Below are 26,486 nucleotides of genomic sequence, written 5' to 3'. Positions count from 1 at the left end.
CTGATTAGCACTCGGCTAAAGAAACCAACTTAGCCTGAAAAAACATAGCTCTCTGCATCTCGTTGCTGTTTAATGTGTGTGAATTATTCCAGGCTTGTTTGGAGCGAGCTCTGAGTTTAAAACGAGAGCTACATGAGAAATAACTCTCAGCTGATGGCATCTACAGACTTTTAAACAGTTCGTGATCATAGTTCGAAGAAGCATACACGAGGCTCTCATTGTGAAATTCAGATCCAGTGAGCTTAATTTTCATTTGAACATTGAAAGCTGTGTGTTTTGGAGAGGAATGTGATTAGGTAAGGACGTGGCCCACTGGACCAAGTTTATTAGGCCAGTGTAGTTATTTTACCACCCTCCCACCCCCCGTGGCGAGCGTCTTCAGCTGATGGCACAGTTGCACTCTTTTGTGACTGATGGAGTCGCTCTACGGTCGCGTTGTGACAGAAGTGAGAAAGCCATTGAGACAGAGCACTGACATTTAAGGATGACCTTTTCCGAGAACCTCATCATCTATTACCCAACTGATCTCCATTGCGCAGCACAATTTATACACCCCTGCTGTGCATACATTTGCTGCTAGGCGGAGGATGAGATGTGTTTGCGTGCCGACTGTCAGTCAGTTAACTCCTGCGCAAACCTGCCGGCAAGGGTACGGTGAAAGTCAGAGGCTCCGCTCTGACAGACGAGCTGTCGCACTTTATTGTGCGTAGTTCTCTGGCAAAATGGTGATGTTGCAGGCGGCCATTGCAGATCATCTTCATCGCTGCATAATCTCCGTCAATCATCCAAGAGCTGTTGCTCTTCCTCCACCTGCTTGATGCAATATTATAGTTCTCTTCTCAGATGTAGTGCAGATGTAATGAGTAAGAAATGGCTCCACCGTAACAAGAATAGCAATGTGCAGTGAGACATTTAAGATTATTTACAAGTCATTACTTTTACAAATGATTAGAATAGAAGTAAAAAAAATATTGATACAAAAATTTGAATATTTTTCTGTTAATTTATTAGTAAGCATTTACTTTCCTTAATGCGTATCTATTTTGGCATACCATATTTTTGTCCCATGCTATGGTTATCACTGTCACTGTCGAGATTGAATCCTGCATTTATATGTGGTAGTTGCCATGTTAGCAGCATGAAAAACAAAACTTTAATTCAAATTCTAAATTAATGATATAGTCTAGAAAGCATGCAAAGACTGCTCCCTTTATCATTAAAAAACTGTCACTCATGTTAGTTCACTGCAATCTCACAAACTTCCGTTCTAATCAATGAAGCTGCCTGCACTGCACTATGAATCTTTTACTTACATCGTGTCTACGCTTTGTTAATGAGAGGTTTCGCGACTGTGGATTCTGACTAAATTAAACACCCCTGATTGGTCATTGCCTTCAAGTGATCAAAAAAATGTCTGTGATTGGCTACATTGCTCACCGCTGCAAAATCACGTTGTAAATAGAAACATTTGACATTCTCCAAAGAGCGAACACAAATTCGCACTGGAGCGTTTGCCAAATCTGTAAACCTTATTGTAAAGTATTACCAACATTTCTCATTATCAATGTTGAAACTGATATATATAAAAAAAGAAAAATTGGTATCCTTTGATGTGTAGAAATTTCAAAGTACAGCATTTATTAATGTTGCAAAAGATTTGTCACTTTTGATCAGTTTAATACAATTCAATTTAATGCTATCAAAAAACATCTTGACCTCAAACTTTTGAACGAAGAAGATTGAAAACCCCTGATCTTGAGTCATCCAGAGCAGCTTCTATCTTATGATTATTGGTTGGCAGTAAGGTAATAAAATAAATGAGACACATACTTTAGCCAGGCTAAACGGTGTGTGTGATTTGAACGGGATTCATTATTTATAGACCGAGCCGTCCTGACCTCTCTGTGTCAGTTTGGCCTATGAAACAGTTCATCACTTGGTAGCGATAGAGCGTTACGCTTCAGTTAGTAAGGACTGATCAGCAGATATTATTTCAGTCTTAGAAAAATGTTCATTACGAGCTTCTTTTCAGATTGGTTTAGCGTTTTAAACTGATTATGATAGTTAAATGTGCATACCATTCATTTACTTAAAGATATTACAGCATGTTTGTTAAAGCCAGTACATACTGCTGAAATAGCATGTATCCGCACCCCAGATTTCATCTAGTACTTGAAAGTGGCATGCTAACGTTTGCATTTCAACGTTTCATTTTCAAACACCCACAAACCAACCGTGTTGATGTGTTGGTGTGTAGTAGGACGCCGGGCCGATGGTCATGTTTCTGTTGTTTCTCTCTTGTTTGGTTTGGTCCTGCTTGAAAGCCAGTGTGTGTAAGTCAAAGACTGCACCAGTTGACTTCCTCTCTACACACTCTTCTCTGGTCACACTCCAGTGGAAGGTTTGTCCCTGCTCCTGTACTCCCCCCTCTCCCTTGTTCTTTCTCCTTCAACCTGTGTCCTCTTATTTATGTATTTCTCTATCTTGAGTTTTAGTATTATTTTCATTCCATCTTCCTTATATAGTGCAACCTGCAGTGCTTAAAGGGATAGCCAACATTTCTAATTTTCCTTTAGTTTGTTTTTTCATCTAATATTTCTATTTTATTTTAATTCAGCTTTGTTATACAAATTAAAAAAAATATATATATATGAAAATAACCCTGGTTTTGTGAACAAATCTTGTTTTTGAACCTCCAATGAATCAGTTGATCCATTTCACAGAATGATTCATTCACAGTCCACTTTTTTGATACTTTTATGGTGCTTTTCCATCCCTTTTTAAAGCTTAAACGCTCCAGTCCCCATTAACAGTCTGGGAACAGCTTGAGGGTGAGTAAATGACGAAGAATTGTCGTTTTGGATGAACTAATCCTTTAACACTCATCAATATTTCATTCTTTATTCCACCCACCTCAAGTATTATTTTTTTGTTCTCGCTTTATTTTTTCCTCAATCTTTGCCATTTCTCTCTGCTTCATTTTCTTGGACCTATACGTGTCTGTTAGTTGACTGCATGCCTCTCTAGTGGTCCTGATAGAAACCGTAGATCTAGATTTGAGTACATGTCTGTTAGCTTGTGTTTGGAAAGAATGCATTACGTCTACCGTCTCTTCTCTTTGGATCTTCTGCTTTTTACATTCAGTGTTTTGGATCGCAAGTACTTTTTCCCATTTATACTCCTTCGGCTTGAAGATACTTGTCAGAGGAGGCGTGTAAAACAATATCTGACTTATTGGAACCTCCTGCAGCATGTGTCAGAGTGAACCTGGTGTTTATCGAATGACATTCTGGCAGTGCCGCCCCACTTCCTCTCAGCTCTCTGGCACACGCAGAGAGATGACTCTCAGAAGTTATCTGACACTGCACATCTCGCAAAAGCACATCCTAGAACTGGAGACCTGACAACCTCAGCGCCTCGGCTCACCTGGGCCGGGGACAAAGGGCCACCAGGCTCCCTGGGGCGAGACTTGTCCTTCCAACTTCTTTCAGGTTTCTCCATCCTTTTCCCCTCCCTCCATCTGTTCCTCTTTCTTCAGCGAGGTGAAAGTGTGCACTCGCGTGTGAGTTAGAGAAGCGGGAGCCACAGAAAACCTGTGTCACTCTCCATTAGCTGTGGTATCCTGACAGACAGGCCCTGGACTACAGCTGTGTCTGCCTCGCTCGCTGTGGTGTCCACAGGTGCAATCTAGGCCAGCCCGTCTCTACGGTGCCAGCCGCCCATGCTGCAAATATGAAACGCACTTCATACTTGTCTGTCACGCTCCTGATGAAGATAGATGTATGTTTTCACCATCTTGCGGTTAGCTGTCCGCTTTCCCACAGCTCTACCTATGTCCAGCCCTATGCTCATGGGTGTGAGCGCTAGTCGCAAAACAGGGTTTTTCATTATTTTCAAGGCTTAACGTTGAAATATTATCTGCAGACGAATTATGCGATGCCTTCTCTAGCTAGAAGGGACGTGTTGTAATGATAATTACTCAAATATACGACTAGAAAAGACCATCTCTGAATGGAGAGTGATTGTCTGTGGAGGCGGCGAAGGGCACTTGTAATTCTTTAAAAATGACATAGGTGGAAATGAGGTAGCTAATTGTGGATGTTCGGAAATTTCGAAAGCTAATTTGGAGGCACATTTGACAAGTTTATTGACACCCAGTAGAGGATTTGTTTGAGAGGAAGAGTGCTACCGGCTTTATTCGAGTGGAGAGAGATTGAGAGACCGAGAGATAAAACGTAATGTCTCTGAGTATGGAATTGCAGGGTCAGTGCTTTTTATAGAACGGCAGTCTGTGTTTTTGTTCGAGTGTACGGATTCCCTCTCTGCGACTGACATTTCTGCCTGGAGTAGATGATTGTGTGAAATGCTATTTCCAAGGCAGGCCACAGTCCTTGAGCTTTTTTTAAAGAAGTGTTTGAAAGTCACATTGCGAAATGTCAGCTTTTCCATCGTCCCCCCATGAAAAGACTCTGTAAATGGCAGTATTTCGCTAACATCAGCAGGCTAATTGTGGTAATAGACTGCTGACAGGTCAGGTGTGAGCCGTACTGACTGCGCTGAGCCTGATCCACGTTGAGTTTTTTTTTCACTTTCTTCAGTAGCCGAGCAACAATGTTAAATTGCATTGCAAACACATTTTAGTTTTACTAAGACTTTTCTGCTGGACGAACAGAATTTCAGTGTCTCCGTGAAACACAGAGCTCATCTCAAGAATGTCCTTGAATCGTTTGTTTTGACCAAGAGTCCTCAATGAAGGTGGTCTGATGTGGAAGTTAGGGGTCAATTAGTTAAATAAGACGTTGATTTGACTTACTCTCAAGATCTAGATCAAGCAGAAAGCAATGGGTTAGCAGACAAAAACAAACAGGTAGAAGCTGAACTGTTGCTTTTTTTATTTTTTGTAGTTTTTGTTTTGATTTTTGATTTTTTGATTTTGTTGCTTTTAGATTTTGTTTGATTTTTTTTGTTTGTATTTTGTTGCTTTTAGATTTTGTTTTGCATTTTGTTGCTTTTTTGACGTGTTTTGCTATTTCTATTTTTGTTTTGCTTTTCATTGTTTTTGTTTTGCAATTTGTTTATATTTTTGCTTTTTGTTTGGGATATTGGTGTAATTTTGTTTTGATTTGTGTTGGTGTATTTTTTTTATGATACTTGATTTTACTGTATATGATGACGTAAGATGTTGACAGATTTCAGCTTTTCTGTGAATAACATTTCAAACAGAAATGTATCTTATGCCTATCTAGAGCTTTAGCACATTCACATTCCCCGTATCCTTACAGATAAATACAAGCAGGCCTATGCATGATTTGTCCAAAAAACAATGTTAGCCAAGTAGATGTTCGTGTACAAGGAAAGATGACTGCCTGAGGCACAGTAGTACCATCCTGAGGGCTAGCGTTCACAGTTACTGTCCATTTTGACAAATAAGGAGTAATTCAGGACAGAAAGTCTCAGTTTGATACGAACTGAGCGGCATGTGTTTTACCAGAAAGGAGCCACCTTACCTTTTATTGCTGTCAAACTTTTTATTCCTTACTTATGACTCCCTCATTGTTAGTGTTAAGCAGATCATATAATTAATAAAACAGCTGTTAAATATTATTTTTTAACTGAGCATCATTTTGACCACTCATTATCTTGCTCGTGTCTTAATCTTGCACTGGCTGTCACTCGATGCGGCCTTTACTTTAATGCGACTAGAAAAAAGACTATCCAGTGCGCTGTGTTGGTGCCTTTAGCAGTGACAAATTACCACTCTCTGTTCATTAAACAGCTGATAAAAGGGCCTCTTATTTACGTATTCATGTATTTATGTATCTGTTTCTTGATGCTGCTCTGACAGATATTATGTATAATAACACAAAGCTGCAGTGGTAGGGGGGGAGTAAAAAGCAACCAGTGCTTTCATCTCAGCAACCGCTCTGAAGCACCCAGATGGGCTTCGTAATGGTGCGGTTGACAACCTTCCAGAGTGCATCCATTCTGAGCTCGCTCCCATGTCAGCCCCCCGTCCCTCCCCTTGCTGGGGGGTCTGGGCTCAGTACAGATGTTGCCCAGACAAAGGCACATCTGGATGACCTACTCCCAGCTGTTCAGACACGACCTCAGAGTGTGTTTGCGGGCCTCCGTGCGGCTCGTAGAGGCGAAATGACGAATAGACGAGGTGCTGTCGTACACCCACCGTGAACGAGCGCTTCACATTTCTATACCACTATTCATCAAGTCGGGGGAAGTGAGTTTACACATCTATCACCTGTCAACGATGCACACACTCCCCCCAAACCTGCCATTATAGAGTAATTAGATTTCTCTTTGAGTGAAGGGGAGAGGCCCGTGGTACACAACACAGTTGGGTATATTTTTTGTGGAGAAGATATTAAGCTTTCTGTGTAGTTTAACTGTGGGGCTGCAGTTAAAGGAAAGTGTTCACAGTGCCTATTAATGGAAGAACACACATAGACGCGCACAAAACTCACACCCTGCGTCCTCGTTCATCCCGGAGTTATTCACAGAGGCATAAAACATTCCGAGTGCTATTCTCTGTCTGATTGGCAGCGTACAATACCATGGAACATCACAGAGGAGCCATTATTGTGGCAACTTTTGATGTTTAAAAAAGGCAGTGTTTAATTTAGCTCCACTTTTTTTTTTTTTTTTCACTTCCACTTGGTCAAAGTGAATCATTTGCATGCGCTCAGAGAGAGAATTATCCGGCGAAGGTAATCAAGCAGCCCTATTCCGCCAGATGGCTTTCTCTATAGACAGTAAATGGGCAGTTTTTAACTGCGTTTTATTCCGTGTTTCTGCTTCAGATCGCACTGTCATTGGACGTGATCTACCTGGATAATAAATATAATTTCTGCAGGCCGTTATTAGATAAGACCTTTCCTGCCACAGCATTAAAACGAACAGCTTTTCAGGTCTAATTTTCTATGTCAGTGCTAACAAAGAAACCAGGTGTGTTTGTTGTATGTGCGGTAATGTCGTATTTTGCGTCCCGCCGTTCCCGCTCCACTGAAATTAGGCGGAATATTTATGCAGATTGCGGCAGGACTCAGCCATTGTTGCACACGCCGGGGCCGGGGAGTGTTAGACAAAAAGGACGTCTCTGAACCCCCAAACCCTCCCCCCACCCTTTGGCGGGGACGAGGCGGGTCATGCTGCACACGCCTGTAAAAGGTCTTCATTTGTTTGTTGTTAAAGATCTAATTAGGAGGATGAGGGGAAACAGGACGGAATGGCAGCTTGTCTAATTAAGAGGTGCGTCCAGGGTTCCCTTTGAACCTCAAGGACGCCCATCTATTAGAGAGGCCCATCAAAAATGGATTCAGCCTAAGTGCATTTTTGGTTGCTTTCCTTAAATGATTAAAGATGTGCGCGCTGGAGTGGGCTTTCCCCTCCTCTCCGAGAATCTGAAACACTTGAAGATTCTGAGCATACCTCAGGCATTTCCTTCGTTTTTGCGCAGTTAGCGGGAGAGAGCTCGAACGTCTGGATGCATATGTGATTTATTCACTTTTGGGAGTGTAGGTACTGGCAGGATGGGGATTTTCATGCTCGTTTCTGTTTACTGATCGTAAGCATTTTTTCAGTAGTTGTGCCTGTGAATTTCACTGTTCTCTTTTGGCAGTCCCTGAAACAGAATAGAATAACAGGATTTTTTAACACATATTTCATTTAGCATTTTCTTGGAAAGACGCCTGAGAAAGGTACATTACATAGCCAAAAATGTGTGGACAGCAATCTCCACACCTGTATGTGCTTGTTGAAAATTTAATTTCAAAACCATTGGCGTTAATGGGGAGTTAATCCTTCCTGACAGCATCCGCTCCTCGGGTTGCATGGGATTTGATTCCTCTCAAATGTCTTCAATAGGGGTTCAGGTTTGGGGGTTTTCCACGCCAGAGTCCATAAAACCTTATCTTTATGGACTTTGCTTTGGTGCACCTCATTCTACTTTATATGTTTATGGAATGAGATTGCATGACTATATTTGTCTTTATGCATCTGTTAGTAATATGAGTTTATGGAATAACCAAACTTGCGAATTAGCTGTAGTTCTACACCAGTATGAATTTGAAATTGTTTTAGTCATAGTTTTTATTTATTTTATTAAATACTAAAAAAAAGTATTTGATGAATGCATAAACCAAATATTGAAATTGTATGTATAAATTTAACTCTTTCCCTGCTATTGACTGAAATTGTCTGAGGGTGCTATGCATCTTCTGAAAGAGTTCGTAATAGATCAAACACAGGTGAAGAAGAAGCAGAAACAAGCGATTGAAGCATTGCTTATGCACGTTGTAGTCTTTGACAACACAATTTTCTCAGCTTTTTGTCCAAAATGTTGCTTTTTTATTAAACTTACCCGCATTCAGGTGTTAATTGAAATAAATAATTAATGAAGCTAGAATAAAACTTTTTTGTTTTGTTTTGTTTTGTTTTTAAAGCAGAGGCTCTGTTCTTTCTTTTGATATATTGCAAAATATTCTGGGGGCCATGAAAGATTTGTGAAAATGCTAAAAATCGCTGTGGATGGCAACTTTAAAAAAAAAAAACACTAGCTGGGAAATAGTTAAAAATGAATTAACATTTAACAAAATCAACTTTTGAAAACAGTCCTGGTTGTGAAAACCAAAAAATTACATTATAATAAGTGGTTTAGTGAGTTGTTAAAAAAAAAAAAAAAAAAAAGTGTATTCACAGTGTGACAAACATTCTTTGTTAATGTTGATGAAATTTAAAAACCCTTTGTTCGAGATTAACACAGGTGTTCACATTCAGTATAGGCCATGTAGTATAAGCAATACCAACAAATCTCAGGGTCTTTAATAGATGTGTTTGGCAACCAAAAACCGCAGGCATTAGAGCAGACTCAAGGTTTGGGCTGAAGTGAGCAGTCAGCAGACTAGATGTGGATAATTAATGAGTGATTGGAGAAGGCCAGAGCAACACAGCTACAGCCTATCAGAGAATAAACGTTCCTTTTGTTTTCTCATTTATTTTATTTATATTTCTTTATCACTCCCTATACTCTTCTTAAATGTAGGCTGGCATAGACCTCATTTGTTCTGCTGGGTATATCTGGGATCCTCTGAAACTAATTAAGGCAGAGGAAACAAGAAACATTTTGTGTGTGTGTGTGTTTTAATGTTTTTGAAAGAAATCTCTTATGCTCATCAAAGCCTTCATTTATTTGATCAAAACTACAAAACAGTAATATTGTGAAATATTATTACAATTTAAAATAATGGTTTTCTATTTTAATATACTTTAAAATATCTGCGATGCAAAGCTGAATTTTTCATCATCATTACTCCAGTCTTCAGTGTCACATGATCCTTCAGAAATCATTCTAATATGCTGATTTAATGCTCAGTTATTATCAATGTTGGAAACAGTTGTGCTGCTTAAACATTTTTTGGAACCTGGGATTTTTTGAGGATTTGTTGATGAATAAAAGTTAATAAGAACAGCATTTATTCAAAATAGAAATATTTCTAGCAACATAATTCTTTACTATCACTTTTTTTATCGATTCAACACATCCTTGCTGAATTAGAGTATTAATTTCTTTCAGGAAAGAAAGAAAACAATTACTGACCCCAAACTTTTTAATGGTAGTGTATATTGTTACAAAAGATTTATTTTTTAAATAAATGCTGTTCTTTTTTTTTACTTTATTCATCAGAGAATCCTGAAAAAAGTATCACAGGTTATAAAAAAATATATATTAAGCAGCAAACTGTTTCCAACATTGAAAATAAATCAGCACATTAGATTGATTTCTGAAGGATCATGTGACACTGAAGACTAAAATAATGATGCTGAAAATTCAGCTTTGCATCACAGAAATTAATTATATTTTAAAGTATATTAAAATAGAAAACCTTTATTTTAAATTGTAATAATATTTCACAATATTACAGTTTTTTTCTGTATTTTTGATCAAATAAATGCGGGCTTGGTGAGCATAAAAGGCTTCTTTCTAAAACATTAAAAATAGTAATGTTTCCAAACTTTTGACAGGTACTGTATACACACACAAACACACATACAAAGTATTTTGACACTGAAGTCACACTTTTAAATGTCTGAATCTCATTGCATCATTAGATACAAAATTTCAAACAAAGTGGCATGGTATGGACACACAAATCTAGTAAATTTAGTTTTATTCACTAGAATGTTTCCAAATATTTCTTTATATTAAACGTTATATCTTTTGGGAAACATTCTAGTTGTTTTTAGTTTAAAATAAATGCACTTTGATTTGATATTGTGATATCTAATGCAATGACATTCATACATTTTTATGTGACTCCAAAAAACTTTCCAATGCAATATGTAAAAGCCTCTTTTCACTCGTAATAGATTGGATAATAAATTGACACACACATGCACTCGAGCACAATAAAATAAAACAAATAACATACCCTTAGATTTTAACAATGATTTCCAAATACTTTCACATATTAAAGAAAAGTTATTCACGTTTATAAATCTGACGTTTTTAAAGAGGATGACATTACGCAACACATGATTTGTGGTTTAGTTAGGAGTTTGTAGACAGTGGTATTCTAGTTATTTTCCTGCTTGTTATTTGTGGATGCTGAAATGCAAATTAGCATTTCAAATAAAGAGCGTTCCTTTCTCAGATTAACTATTAAGGTCAGTCAGTTTTTATGTAATCACCAATCAAAAGTTTTTAAAACCGTGACTTCCGTATGCTTATGTGATGTGTAGTGCGTCAGTACCTCCGTCTGCAGCAAACACAAGTGTTTATAGTAGTGTACTGTACAGTGGCAGCCAGTAAGTCTTCACACGTTCACACACACACACACACACACACAGGGGAAACAGCGAGATGTGGCTTTACAAACACACCTATTTATCTATCTATCTTCCCAGTGCGCGCTGCATTGTACAACCATGCAAGTCAGATAGTAAACATTGCTTCATAACATTACTATGCAAAGTCCTATTTCCCCCAATGATGGAGTCCCACCCCTCATCCTCCTCCCTTCCTCCTCCTCCCCTGTACTGTATCTCCCAGGCTTCCCCGATTACGGTTTCTATTCCTCGCCAAGCGACCAACGGGGGCCCCCCTTCTCCTTTGCGGACTATGGCTCCCTGGGCCCCCAGGCGGCTCAGCTGCTGCAAAGCGAGCATGCCACATCAGCCTGCAACTCCCCTCTCCAGCACCTGGCCAGCCCGGATCAGTATAAGAGCCCAGGTGTGTACCCGCCTCTCCTTCATTCAATGATTGATTTGATTCATGCCGTTTATTCATCACCCTGCCATTCATTAAAACGAGAGAGGGGTGGACAGATGAGAAGGGAAAGCGAGGGATTTGTGCATCCTTGCAGTTTGCTTGAAGTGTCGTAGCATTGTCATTTTGCCTGTGGATTTGAGGGAGTGTATATACATGTGTATGTACTGTGGAGATATATCAGGGAAAGCGGGATTTGGCTGCGGTCACAGTCCCTGTTCAATTAATGCGTTCATATCTTGCGCAGTACATACTCAGGCACGTATGTATGTATCACACACCCATTGGCTCCATACCGCTCAACTGTCAGCCTGCTGGCATGTGATAAATGATATCTAAACATCCGACTTCATGTACTTGAGAATAAAATGACAAGCCATTTGTTGGAAGCTGATTTTATCGCTTAGTTGCCGCACTTGGACACAGTATCACATATTGAGATAAATTGTTAATGCATCCCTTTATTTGCATACTTTTTTGTTATGTGTTCATTCTGTTTGTTCACATATACAGTACAGTGGCTCCGGAATGTATTTAGACACTTGAAAGGATAGTTCATTCTGCCATCATTTATTCACCATCATGTCTTTCCAAACCAGTGTGACTTTCTTTCTTCGGTAGAACACAAAAGATGCAGTATTGAAAAATCTGAGTTTTTTGGTGTCATTTTAGATCCTTTTTTATTGCATGGATCTTCTTTTTGTGTTCTGCCAAAGAAAATGACATGCAGGTTTGGAGCTGCGCGAGGATAAGTAAATGATAACAGATGTTCATTTATGTGTAAACCATCCCTTAAAGTCACACTTTAAAATGAACGAATATCATTGCAATGCATACAAAATACCAAACCAAGTGTCATTTACTGCAAAGGATAACACAGGCACACTTTCTAAGCAAAATATTGCATTAAAAAATATGTTTGTGAGGTTTTAAATGGCCCATTCTGGTTGTCAAATGTTAGTGGAATATATCCATAGAAATTTCAGATATAGCAAGAAAAAATATGCAGGATAATTTGATTGCAGAGGACACTTGGTTTGCTATTTTTTCTCATGCAAATAAGTTCTGACATTTTAAATGTGGCTTAAGTGTTCAAATACTTTTTTTGGCCACTGTATGTAGAATTGCATAAACTAATGAGTGAAAATGAGAAGAGTGTGTAGCATGGTAAAAATAAAAAAAAAACTGTCTTGTTTTGACAGCATATTTAAAGGGAAGAGTTTGCTATTCCCAAACTCTTGGCATATTTTGTAATGCTTTATGGTAGTGCACCTCTGAACTGACGTTCGGTCCTCTTAAAAACAGTAGTGCTCCACTTTATATTCAGTAGCCTCTAGTTCAAAGGAAGGCGGTCTTGAGCTCTTGGCAGTAAACAAGACACGTCTTAAGCAAAAAAAAAGAAAAATAAGTGCTGTCAAGAGCCATGGTAATGACTAGTAAACTGTCTTGCAGACATTGAGGCATGTGTGGATTAGACATCCACGCCAGCAACCAGACTGTTTATGGTTCAGATCCCTGTTATGGAATGCCAAGGAATGTTGTCGGTATTGGCGGTTGTTGATTTTAATGTTCTGCATTTCTTTCAACCTTGTGAACAATATACTTAACTTCCAAGATGTCTTGTGACCTATAACGACGCCTTCCCTTTCTTTAAATGAAAGTTGGTCTTTAAATGATCGCATGCTTTTAGATAGACACATTGCACGTAATGGGGGGTTTTGAAATAAATCCATAATAGTTGCTAATGTGTATGAATTAGTTTCACAGCAGTATTGAGCTACAAAAACAATTTCTTGTTCTGTTAATGAGCACATCCCCATTGATGGCTATAAAAGACAGCGAATCACTGTGTCTTATTAGCGGAGGCATATTGGGAATACAGAAGCCAGTCATAGCCCAGGACGTGATGCTAACCAGGGCTGTCACTTACAGTGTGCTGGTTTCACCCCTCTTATATTAGAAGGGTTTATTTGTGATTTGGTGATCTGGATTCGTGATCCAGATCTTTCCGAGAACAATTTCAAGATGTGAGTTAACATTTAGGAGAACCTGTGATCTATGTAGTTTTTCTGACTCCCTGCTGTTTTAAGAGGCTTCGATACTTTGCTGAATTCCTACCTTTATCAGTATTTTTGTTTTGTTTTCCAATAATAATTTGAAAAAAAAAGTATTTGTGGCCAATTGTTTATTAGTATTATTATTATCATCAAGCATAAATCTTACTTGAAAAGGTTTATGCTTAAAATATTAGTAATAATAAATAAATTCAGGATATACTCTCTGAAAATAATCTTATATTTAATCTAATTTATTATTATTAAAATAATCCTATTTTTTAAATAAGTTTTGCTTCTGAAGTAAATATATTTTCTTAATTTTAAATCAAGACAAAAATACTGATTTACTAAAATTATTTGTGCACTTTTTACCCATTTCTTTTTCCGAGACTGGTGTAGTTATTTGGTCACTTTGTCATCATATTTTACAATTACAGTGGTCTAGTTGCAGACAGGTGGTACACCAGTGACAGCCATCTTCCTTTCCACTCAAATCTAGTAGCGGATAATACACGCTTTCCCATCATCCCTAGAAGTAGCTGACGCTATTTTGATACGCTGACATTTAGAAGTGAGAGCTCTGACTGTAGAGCCGCTCACCTCTCCTGTTGTCTGTGTCCTCATTTATGTGAAAAGCAGACAGATTGTGTGAGTCTGCCTCGTTCAGTTTACCCACGGCGGCATATTGCCCCCTATCTAACATATTTGCTCTCCTACCCGTTCCCTCCGGGCTAATATTCCATTCATACAGATGTCTTTTACCCTCCTGAGTTTTTTGGAGGCTGCTGCAGTAATAGACTCCCTCTTCAATGGGCGCTGATCTGAAGGCCTCCGCCTGTGGAGGAACTTGATTTAATATTCGCTTATTAATGGAAGTGTCATAGAGGGCTGTGCGTAGGAGAAAAATGAGCGTGGCACAGCAAGGGGCCTCAAAGTTTCTGAGCGCGTTCATTTAATTTAATTCATGCATTTGTTTTTATTTTCCTTAATTCGCCTCTCAACAGCTATGAAATGGAGGGGTCATCTGCGAATGACAGCAGCCATGGCTCAAGTGGTCTGATATAATTATAGTCTAATTGTAATTCCCCCCCCCAAAACCCCCTCCATCCCCTCCTTGCTCCTTTCACACATTTGTCAGTATTTCTGCTCCGTGAATTTGTGTTTAGAGGTTCTAACTTCGGCAAACAAACTTTGCTGCCAGAGTCTGCCATTCAGTGTTCTTTCAGTATTATTCATATACTATTTATATATATATATTATTTTGAATTATTATATTTTTATTTTTTATAAGCAGTTTTCATTTTTATTATTATTTACTATATAGCTTTTTATTTATATTTATTTTAGCCTTAATTTGTTCAGGTTTAGTTTTTATTTATTAGTAATTTTAGTGTTTCAGTTAGTTAAAGTTACCTAATATTTTATTTCAATTAACAAAAATATTTTCAGTAGTTTAGTTTTGCAGTAGTTATTTCTTACCAACGATGACACTGTGTTTTATTTTTATTTTTTTATTAATACTTTTGACAGTTGAATAAACAGCTGCTTGTTCTTTCATATTTGTTTGTGTCATTCAACAAGTTTCTTGTTGAAACTGCATATGACATAAAAAAAAATGACGAGACATAATTTCCTGTAGATTTGTTTTGTGTTTTTGAACCTTACTTCTAGTGACGATGTAAGCATTGTTAAAGAACTTTAAGCACAGTTGATAAACTTCTGTCATTAGAAGACACACACCATCACAGCATGTTTGATTTGAATCGCCCATTCTTACAATTCAACTTAAACTGTTTTATGTTGCATTTCCTAATAAAGTTACCCAGCAACATTTTATTTACTCACCAAAGCCAGAATTTTGCGCTTGGTGAGTGTTTAATTTCGGCTCCCTGGCATCATCTTTAACGGTTTCTGCTTTCAGACCCAAATGTGGTTTTAGCAAAAGTGGAGCTGCACTTGCAGTGGAGAGGAAACTCCATGATTCAGTCTTCAACCTTTTTACCCAAGACACCCTCAGCAATTTCCTCAGCTGCTAGGCCCGATAGCCCCCTGACGCTAACTGCCAGATAATCACTGCTGTATATATTTAAAAAAAAAAGAAAAAAGACCACTTTCTCAATGACAGGTGTTGATTAGATAGGGGGTGTTGTGGCAAAGTCCCCCATGCAATTTTCAGAAAGGGACTGGAGAACCGGCAGTCAAATTTGAAGGAGGATGGGCGTAGAGCACTTGATATGAGATTGGGGGAAAGGGAGTGTATGAGAGGGGTGAGGTTATGATAATGAAAGGAACCTGCAAGGAAGCGACTCACACTTTTAAACATCACAGATGCCCTCAGAGGGGAAAAAAAATCAGATAGATCTCCATCACACAGCAGTCCAGCTCTCTATTCTTGCCTAAAACCTACTTGACTAGCACGCATGCCACGTGAATGCGGGCGATATGCGTCCGGCACGCTCTTTCATCTGCATGAATGATGAGATATATTGCTTCAAGTAGAGCGGAATAGTTTGCTTTATGCGATGTGTGTATGTCTATGTGCAGAATTTGTGACTAGTTTCTTTATTTTTCATTTCATACCTTTTGGATGAGAACACATTAGGCCGCTATTCCCAAAACACCCCAGGCTGTATAGACATACACACATAAGACTTCCTTTCAAAATATGACATGTTGTGCTTATAGTGCATGCTTTTGCTAAGCTTGTTAGTCAAACTACACACCAGCAGTCCTGACTAGCAACCCTGCTCACATCACTGTTGGCACGGCCACTTCTCCGGCAGGCACCAACCCGCCCCGGCCTGGAGCCTTTCCTGGAGCCAGCAGCCCCGGGCCAGTGGCTGACCTGTACGGCCCCACCAGCCAGGACTCCGGCGTGGGCAACTACATTAGCGCTGCTAGTCCCCAACCCGGCTCCGGCTTCGGACACAGCATTGCTGTAAGTACCCTGCTCACCACCGTTACAGTTTCTCTGTTCTCTGCCACTTAATGCTAACTCCACCCTGCCCGAGTTAGCGCTTTTAGACTCTAGCAGCTGCTATCTTAGTTTTTAGAGTGCGTTTTCTTTGCCGTGCTTTAAGAAAAAAAGACCAGATCGGAAGTTCATCTGGAGAGCAAGCAAATGGCTCACCGGTAGAAGAATGAAGTTGCATTGACATATAAACTAGTTGGATACATTTAAACATCAAGAGGGAATTCACTAAAAATGAACTGCTGAATTGTAGCATAGTAGCGTATTTGCATTTAGCTGTCAGCTTTGTTTTAGCCTCCAGTTCACCTAATTGGGTAACAGTCCAAATACCCCACAAAATATGTTCTGAGCACAATTTGCATGGCACAATTCGCCATCTTACAGTCCCAAATGCAGCAGATTACCACAATTTGATAAACTTAACTTGATCCAGACACCTAAATTGGCTCGGTAACATGTAGAAACCGCGCATGCCTGGTTACAATTATGTTCTCCATCGTTATAAAATGGCCACAAAGTAAAATTCTGTTCATAGAAAGGAGACGTGTTCGTACAGAAAGAATGAAGTATTTTGCACTGAAATACCTTCTACAAATGTGGTGCATCTTTTTAATGAATTCCCTCCATAATGTTAGCTAGCTAATAAATTAATTAGCTAATAAAGTTTCAGAATTGAATTTGCCCTGAAAGAATGAATATTTCTAACACAACTAATAGGACTAAAAGAATGTGTGATATGCGAGTATGTGAAATCAAAAGAAGCAAATACATGAAGTTATGTGCTAAATAAATCACCTCAGATGTAATAGGTTGCGGCTGGTCCAAACGTGTGATAGATGTGCATGTTTTACTGATACTAATTATCAGGAACAAAGCTATAAAAACATCTCTCATTTGAAAGCTGAAAAATGTGAAATCACGGTCTCATTAGTGCAAAGCAGGTGCCCTGGCAAATAGCTAAAGTTAGATGGCGTTGGTTTTAGCATTGCTAACATTTCTGCATTCCCACCAGCATTCCCCTCTCTCTCTCTCTCTCTCTCTCTCTCTCTCTCTCTCTCTTTCTGTCAACTTCAGGATAACAAACTGTGAACTTGTACCGGCTGTCAGCAGCAGTGTGATGTGTCAGTGTGCTTTTGTTCATGTGCCAGCCCGGAGGACAGAAATCTCACAATTAGTTCTTCTCTCATTTTCAACCCGGTATTTTGTTTCCCCGCACACAATGGCTTTTTTATTTTTCCAGCAGATGATGGGCATACCAGAGGCAGCCTTTGAAAGGTCCCCCACACAAAGTGCATATGTAAATCAATAAGGCGATAATAAACTCTTGTGAGAAACCCTGTCATAAGAATATGTTGTCTTGCCCTTTGAAGCCATAGGCATTCATTATTCCTTCCGTGCATTAGTTTTTAACCTTTAACGGAGAGGAGAGATGGAGCAGGATTTGGGCGTAAGAGAAAAGGAGCCGGAGCCGACTCGCAGGGGGGTTGATGAGGGAGGCCGCTCTAAATCACAGGCTGCCGAGGGAATTACCGGCTCCAGACGGTTTTTCAACCGCCGTCCAGATCTGCTGGAAAAATGAATAAGAGCTTTTGTATGTGAGGACACTGTTTATTGCCTATCTGCACACACCTCTGATTCATTCTGCTTTCAGTGCCCCTCCAATCTCTTGTTTGGGAGGAAAAGCAAATAAGTTTTTTTTTTTTCTCTTTCTCTCTCTCTCTTCTGCCCTTAAGTACAGTTTGCTAAACAGACCGGGCACTCATAAATCCAAACGGGATTTTCAGAATAACAATGTCACCTTGCGCTTGACTTTCAGATTGAGTTTTTCTAACCTAAATAGAGTCAAATTTAGGTTGGCCTCAAACCCTCAGAACATCTCGCTTGTGATTGACAGTGTTCTGGAGGCAGAAAGAGTTTTTTTTCTTTCTTTTTTTTTCGCTGCCTGACATGAACTGCTGTTTCTCTTAGCCTCTGTAGCATCCTCACAAACTGAAAAGAAAAGATTTTTCTATAAATGCATACATCTCGCCAGTCTTCTTGTTCCCCAGTGTTTGGACGGGCGCCCGACACTGGTGAAGTTCACAGTTTTGCTGCTCAGATTGAGGCTTATATGTGATTTCTGACAGCGTTTGTATCTTGCTGCATGAATTGTGATTTCAGATGAATTCATTAATGTTGTTATTGTTGGCATGAATGTAAATGATTATATTCAATTACTTGATCTTTGTTTTAAAAAAAAAAAAAAAAAATCAAATATGTTCTCTTACTTTCCATTCTCTCTTGTTCTTTGAAATGTACAAAACTCTTTCCATTTTGCTTCATTGTTTGGCACAAAAATATTTAAAAGGGGAGAGAGCAGGAATAAATGTAATACTTGTAGCGTTTTTTTAGCCTAAATGAACCTCAAATATCTTTAATACCAGCCCATATCTTAATTCAGACACTAAACAGTTTGCTGCTTCATTTGATATGCGATAAATGTAACACATGAAAAATTTATATGATGTGAATAATTATACAGTAGTTTGTAATAAAGTAATATTTTTTATATCAGGCCTAACTTTAAAAAGAGAGAATTGTTTAAAAGGTTGTATTATTTGATTTATTGTTAGTATGATTACGACTACATTTATGTTTACAACAACTTTCTTGCTGAACTTGCTTCCACACTACTGTAGCTTGCGAAAACAATCAATATTTATTGCAACGTTTCAGTCGTGCAGCCTTTAAAAGTCTGATGGATGTCACATGACTAAAACGTTGTGATATTACTGATTCCTATTGCAAGCTACGGTAGTGGACAGGATTTTGTTCTTTCAAATAGGGTTTGATGTTTGATGCACCCACCACTCAGGTGTTAAAATATCTTTATGGCCACGGTGTGTATTGTGCATTAAGTTATGACCAATTACATTTACTATGTGTTACAGTTATTCCTGCACTCTCCTGCTGTTCACCTAGATCAGACTGAGGGAATGATGTGGACTGATCTTTAAGGTTGATAGATAACATTCATTCATGCTAGCAACACATGCAATGATTGAAATGACTTACGAGTGATCACTTCACTCAGAATGCATACTGACACCATTACTAACTGTACACTTTTAGGGTCCTTTGATTGCGACAGCTTTTACAAATGGATACCATTGAAACCTAACAGGTGGTTGGTTGCCATCTCATTTGAGGTAGATATACCGTACCATTTATGAAATATAAATATATATATATTTTTGTTTTACTTGTGCATCATAATTATGCATCTATTCACCATACTATCTTCCTGTTCCATCTGCCTATTCATTTTGATTCCCTCTCCTTTTGATCTCAGATGAGTTTACGTTGAATCCGTGTAGTGCTCTTATTTTATTTCTTTATTTTTTTTTTTTTCATCAACACCTTAAGGCATTTAAAGGGCTTTTACGTCCCAGACAAGGGAATTTAAACTTCACATGCAACAATCTGGATTTCAAAAGTCTTATCTCTCATTGAACATCTATGTTATTAAATCCTCATTTTAAAGCCTTTTAAAAGCCTTTAAAAGTGTCTCCCGCTTCTCAAACATCGTAAGCGCGGAGGCTACACATTTCCCCCGTTACTCTTTGTCACTAGTTCCTCCTTTATCCTCCGCCTGCCTGTCTGTCATTCGACTGATCTTTCATGCATGTTGTCTGCGAGCGGGTCTACTCAAAACTGCGCAGTTGCTTTCTTTCACTGCCAGAGTTCTTTTGCGCCGCTCGTCGACTCGTATCCTCTATGAAGTGCTGTATTTGGATATTATGCACAGGTGTTGCGGCTTTGATTAGTGTGCACCTGGAAGCGAGCACTCTTTGCTGAGAATCTGTTGACTTAGGTGCCATCTGATGTAATTCATCAGGTTTTTCGGATAAGGCGCTGTTTCCGTAATCACTTCTCTTGTATAGCTAGGTCTTAAGGACTTAAAGGTGATTTTGAGTATATGCTGAGATGCCAGATAGAGCTAAATCGATGATGACTCGCTTATTCAAATGCGATGTGTCTGGATAAGTGGATGCACATTTATTTGGTCAAAATCCCTCCCCTATACTTAGTTCATATTTGCACCCAGCCTTTTTTTGATCTCCTATGGTGATGCTTCAGTTGCGATTACGCCAGGCTCTGTGGCTCCGTGGCATTTACCTGTGACCTGTCGTCTGGATAAGAGGCCTGCGGACTGCGGTTTGTTGCCCATAATCTTCCTAAAGAGCTTCTCGTTTTGTCCTCGAGGCAAAACGGATGATTGATTTAATGAGTAGGTAGAATCGCTCCATCTGTATGGATTCTCCAAACGTTTGATTGAAGTACACATCAGCAGTCAGAGAAAGCAACGGCAGTGGACAAGCAGGTTCTTAACTCGTCATTTCCTGGTTGGATGGACGTCCGAAGAGTTTCTGCATGCTTGAAACACTAACATATGTGTCTGAACTCCATGTAGATGAGATGTGTTTGCATAAAAGTGCTGATGTGTTCTGTATCTGAGCCTACACGACCCAAGCTTATAATGAAAAGATGCTGACGGTGGACTGATTCTGATAGTGAACGATATAACATCTCTACTTCAATTTAAAGCTGTCAGCAGCAAACTTTCAGCCGGACTGAATCGATACACACTTTATGTTTACACTAGATTTACTGTGTACAATCAGAAGCATAAGTTTATCAAACACACTGCACTTCCAAAGACAATGCATGCTTTTAAAAAGCTCAGTTTTATTAGAAAAAAACTGAAGTGAAATTGTATTTGAATTGTACAAAATGTTAGTGCATTGCTAGTTGAAAGTTTGGACACATCTGCTAATTCTTGATTACTATTTTTCATGTTTTAGAATAATACTACATCAAAGGCATCAGTGATGCAGTTTAAATAGTATCGAAGGACTTTAATTCTATGCTTGACACTTGTGGGCTGCTTTTGCTTCACTATCCGACCCAACTCACCCATTAAATAAATAAATAACATTAATATTAAATAAAAAAATAAAACCAGGTATTGAAAAGACATTTATACACAGACAGAGTTTACACTGCTGTTCAAATGTTTGGGGCCAGTAAGATTTTTTTGTTTGTTTTTAAAATCTCATCAAAGCTGCATTTATTTGATAAATTATTTGTAATATTGCAAAAATATTCAAACTTTTTTTAAATTCATTTTTTTTTCATTGTAATGGTTTTTCACTAGGGATGCACAATTTATCGGCCACCATATCGGTATCGGCCGATATATGTTCGTTTTTAATGTTATCGGTACGATCAGAAAATTTGGCCGATATATTAAAGCCGATAAATAATGGATTATTTCCTACAGCTAATGCCGTGATGAATTGCTTGAAATATGATTGGAATCACTTCAAAAAAGGAAAATCCAGTTCAGTGCAACATGTGCAGTGCAAGTCATGTCATATAGGCTACATAAAATTATAATGAAAACATCATTATATAATTATAATTGCATCATTATAGTTTTTGTTTTTGTAATCAGGCTTTTTAAAAAGTATAAAAAAAATTGGATTTCGATTTATTGGCCAATATATCGGTTATCGGCTTTCAAATATAAATAATTATCGGTTATCGGTATTGGCCAAAATTTTCATATTGGTGCATCCCTAATTATTCCAGTCTTCAGTGTCACATGATCGTTCAGAAATCATTCTAATATGCTGATTTGCTGCTCAAATGACATTTCTTATTATCTGTAATGTAAATGTCTTGACTGTCACTTTTGGTTAATTGAATGGGTCCTTGCAGGATAAAAGTAGTAAAAGTAAATCTTATCGAGCCCACATTTTTTTTTTTTTATCTGCAAATCTGCCTTTATGATGAGAAACATACATGCCGCTGTCAAATGTGTCCGTGACAAGGTTCATGGAGTTCAATTCACAGACATAAAATGATTGTCACCAGTAAGGCTCAGATGCAGCACATTTTACACACACACACCATTTTTCCTGAAGTATACGTGTGAAATCTGATACACTTGTCTGTTTGCTTCAGCAGAGTTTATCAGGAGGCCCGGGGAAGACTGGCCGGAGTTTCTAATTGGTTCTGTGTACAGGTAAAGGCCATTAAACTTCAAGCACTACAGCGCTGAACGGGAATCTAAAGCTGAGATGGCGCCACACGAAGAACAAACCCAAACGTCAGAATCATCTCAGCAAGAAGAAAAAACAAAAGAAAAAAACAAAACAAATCTGCTGTACTATACTGAAAACCTGGCTTTTGAATATTTTATCCTAGTGTAGCCCTGACCTTGACTTAGGATTTTACTTTTCCTTTATTGTCTTTCCTTTTAGTCATCTTTAATTGTGTACACGTTCATTTGAGTTTCTAGATGTTCTTCATTGTTCTTGAAAGCTCTCTGATGAGAGCGACTATGTAAACATAAACTAATGTCTTTTTTTGTCTTTTTTTTTTTTTTTTGAGGTAGTAATTTTCCAATAGCAGTTTCATTTCACAGTCCTCGTCTATCGCGTTTTCAGGTTTCATTTCATTCGAGCAAGAAAACGGATCGAGATGACTCAGACATTTTTAATTCAAGCCTAAACCGCAATGAGTTGGTAACTCAAAAAAAAAAATCTTAGTAGCTCTGTTCTATGTTTATTGTGATGTCTTGTTAACCATGATTACCTATTTTGGGCAATAAGAGGACTACAATATTTTCACAGTCCTTTTTTATAAATGTCATTTTTGTTGTCGATGAGAGAAAAAAAAAAGAAGAAGAAAAAGCTTTCCTTTTAATACTTTGTGAAATGAGATTTAAAAAGAAAAGAATTCTGAAACTGTAAATATTATTCTGTTCACTGCATCAAACTGTTTCTGAGAGAGAACCATATTTTTGTGACGGTGTCATAGAGGTTGTAATGTGCGCGAGACGCAATATGTCTTCGAGGCTCAATGCAGTAACCGAGGTCCATCTGTAGCACAAAGGCCGTGATTTACCCCAGTACGGACAAAACTCAATCCAACACTGTTAGCTCGCTTTGTAAATACCGTCGGCTTTACAACTGTGCAGGTTTCATACCAGCATACGGATTAGATAGTACGTTAAGATGTGCACAGCTTACAAAGACAATATACAGAAATCGCCACCAAATCCAAAGCACACATCAGAGTTATGATTTCAAACCGTGTCGAGACATTTCAATTTCACGTTAACGTTTCATTTGGTGTTCTAGTGTGGGCTTCTTTTTCCCGTGCGCGCGGAGGTTTTTACGCCGAACGATTGGAATATTACAAAGGCAATATTTCAAAACGTTTTGAAATTGCTCTACGATTAGGAAAACCAAGTCTTTTATACCATTACCTCAGTCCTGTGAGAGTTACTTTAAAGGAGATTACAAATTAATTTATTTTAGCCTGAGACAGATATTGAAAAAGATATTAAAGTGTTGTTTTGAAATTAAGTAAATCATTGCACTGTGAGAGAGAATTTATCATTTTCTATTTGCACATGTCAACTGACAGTCTCTAACATGGGTCATGTGAAGGACCGCTGTGGAAGCCGTTTCTTTCTTTCTTTCCTTCCACACAGGATAACACTTACAAATCTCGAGTCTTGGCTTGCGTTGATTTGAAGACTGTACTTTTAAATGATCTCTTTCCAGGGATTTTATTCTAGAATATCAGAGATGACAGATGAGTTTATTGGTAGCAATAGTTCATTTCCTCAGAAACACTGAAACTGATTGAAACCAGTAGCTGCTACACACATTTGTTGTACATGTGGGGACTGGATTTGATGAGACACAAATGGCATTTAGAAATATGAATTGACTGATGTATGCTGTTTTTCGATCTTGTTGAAAATGTTTTATTTTTCTTTATTTATTTTTGGGGGTTTTGATTTTCTTTTTTGTTTTGTTGAGTTTTTCTGTTTGTTCATTTCACTAAACTAACAGGTGAGGCAGAATGCTGGATTCTTTCTCAAGAAAGACGTGATAAAGTCATATGATTTTAAAAAGACAAGGAGAACTTTGTGCTAACTGTTTGAGCTGTTTCAAAAAAGACAAACGTACAAAAAAAAAAAAATCCCGAACTTCTTTTCAATTTAAATAGGGATGGATTTTTATCAATATTTTTGTGGATGTTAATGATTATACTAAATATAACAATGACAATAATACAGATATTATGTACTGTATTTATCAATTGTTTCTCTTCATTCCCTGTCACCTCATTCAGTAATCTTATGTTGATCATTGTATTTTAGTAGTGTGTAAAAAAAACAAAACAAAAAAAAACAAGAAAAAAAATACAGGAATATGACTTTACCTTGTAAAAGAGTGCTGTCTTGATGCCAGTGTAGTGGTCTATACACTTCTTGGTTGGTATTTTTCACATTTCCCCTCCCCTCTCACTCTCCTTTTGTCGTTTTTCCCCTTTCTCTATATCTCACACTCTCTCTTTAGTGAGTAGTCGTAGGTGTTATGTACTTAATGTTAAGATGTAGACGTATTCATTAGCAATTGTAGGACCAGTAAGGATAGAACTTTCTCTTTATAATCATTTAAAGACAAAAAATGCTGAGCGTTCTTTTCATAGTAATTTTCCTTTCTTTTTTCTTTCTTTTTTGTTCTCCTTTTTTTTTTTTGTTCCACTGTTTTGCTGGTCTCACATGGTTTCAACTAACCAAAGCTCTCACTGATGAAATCTAGGAGAAAGAAATTGCTGTACGACTGAATTGTAATCAAGGCATTAATTGGATCCCCACCCTTGAATGTTTTAAAAGGGGTGTGTGCCATACTACCTTAAATGCTAACGCTAGATATGCAAAACCGTTTTCACTTTCATTCTTTTTTAAGGGGGATGCAAGCTATAATTATGAAGAAATTCATAAATATTTTTTTAGTAAGTTCTAACAAAGTAATGATGATGATATAGCCTAATCATTATAGATCAAACTAATAGGTTTTGATGTTTCTACTCTTCAAAAAATATCCCAGTGGCATATGGCGCTACTTTTTTTTTAAAATCGTGTCTACTTAGATGAATACACACTTTAGTTTTGAGTCATGTGGAACATATGAAATGATTGTTTTGTGCTTTTTAACTGCATTGCCAGCTTTTCATTTTAATTCAACATCTACATTCGATAGCAGACAGCGTCATTGTTCTGATGTCATACTAATTAGCTTGACTTGAGTGTGAATCCAGTGTCACACTGAATCTGTATTCCTGAATCACATCTCTTCTCAGGGATATCAAACATGAGCCAATGTAGCACCTTCGCAAAGGAGACTTTTGTAACACTAGCGGGTTATGATCAGTAAATAGCACAACTTTTAATGAAAGGTGTCTAATTGAAGTTATTCAATACATTTGAGCTAAATTTAAAGGTGCTGTCGGGATGAATCATGCACAGCATTTTCTTACTGATGACATCTTTTTAAACTGTAACATTAGTTGTTCTTAGTTGGATGTCTCTTAAAAAGTTGAGTATCCAGCATCCATTTAGGTCTTGATACTCGTATAGATTTAGATGATCCTCGACTAAACGGCTGAAGGCAAATGTTTAACAGCAGATGAAGCACGTTTCCCTTCTGCTGTCAAATAAGAGTGTGACTGAAGGCTGATTAAAATGAAGGCTGGCAATCTTTTCCATTTGCGTCGTTAGCTTAGCCTGTTTTTTCCCCGTAATTTGATCTCGTAGCTTGGACTTTAAGGTAGCATGGCTCTGTTGCCACCATTTTGTTTTCCATGGACAGCAGTTTACAGCGGATGAATGTTACACATCTTGCTAGACTAGTTAAATCATTGGAAAATTGTTGGTTTAAAAAAAAAAAAAGAAAAAGAAAATGACCTGGAAGGTGTCGAGTGATATTGGGAGTGAACTACCGTATCCATTTAAACTTGAATTTTGCGGCAAGTGCTAGGCAATGGCCAAAACGATCATCCCACTAATAAAGCAGCAAAACGTCCTACACTGTAATGTCTGATGTACAGTATACTTGTATACATATACAAGATATATATGTATAGTGTATATATCTCTTTGTTAAATTGTTGAATCATCATCATCATCATAGGCGAACTGACGCTAGTTCACACTGTTTGTTTCACTGGCTGTGTGTCGTGTAAGAGCTGCAGCACTAGTAGTTTAGCTGCAGAATGTGTCGCGTAAACCTGACGAGGACGTGTAGCTCAATGGGGACGGTACGGTCAATAC

At 38.1% G+C, this 26,486-nt stretch overlaps 1 protein-coding gene across 26 annotated transcripts in view; it reads left to right on the top strand.

The window, feature by feature from the left end:
* The window catches only part of msi2b (musashi RNA-binding protein 2b), a 257,350-nt gene extending 231,207 nt beyond the window's left edge, over positions 1–26,143 (top strand). For 3 of the 26 annotated variants that reach the window (XR_014608038.1, XR_014608039.1, XR_014608040.1), the window contains 4 exons: positions 16,119–16,273; positions 19,237–19,303; positions 19,418–19,494; positions 22,319–22,375. Coding sequence is in view for 19 of the 26 variants with exons in the window: in XM_084127164.1 (XP_083983290.1) it covers positions 11,063–11,242; positions 16,119–16,273; positions 19,418–19,459 (377 nt within the window). In the remaining 7 variants the exon portion in view is untranslated. Of the gene's footprint in view, positions 1–11,062; positions 11,243–16,118; positions 16,274–19,236; positions 19,304–19,417; positions 19,495–22,315 lie in introns of all 26 variants that reach the window. The other 23 variants (XM_084127164.1, XM_084127179.1, XM_084127176.1 and 20 more) reach the window with 14 other exon arrangements.
* The last annotated feature ends 343 nt before the right edge of the window (positions 26,144–26,486 follow it).

This window comes from Abramis brama (genome assembly GCF_963993115.1).
Source record: "Abramis brama genome assembly, chromosome: 10".
Taxonomy (NCBI): domain Eukaryota; kingdom Metazoa; phylum Chordata; class Actinopteri; order Cypriniformes; family Leuciscidae; genus Abramis; species Abramis brama.
This window is presented reverse-complemented; position numbering and strand designations above follow the sequence as displayed.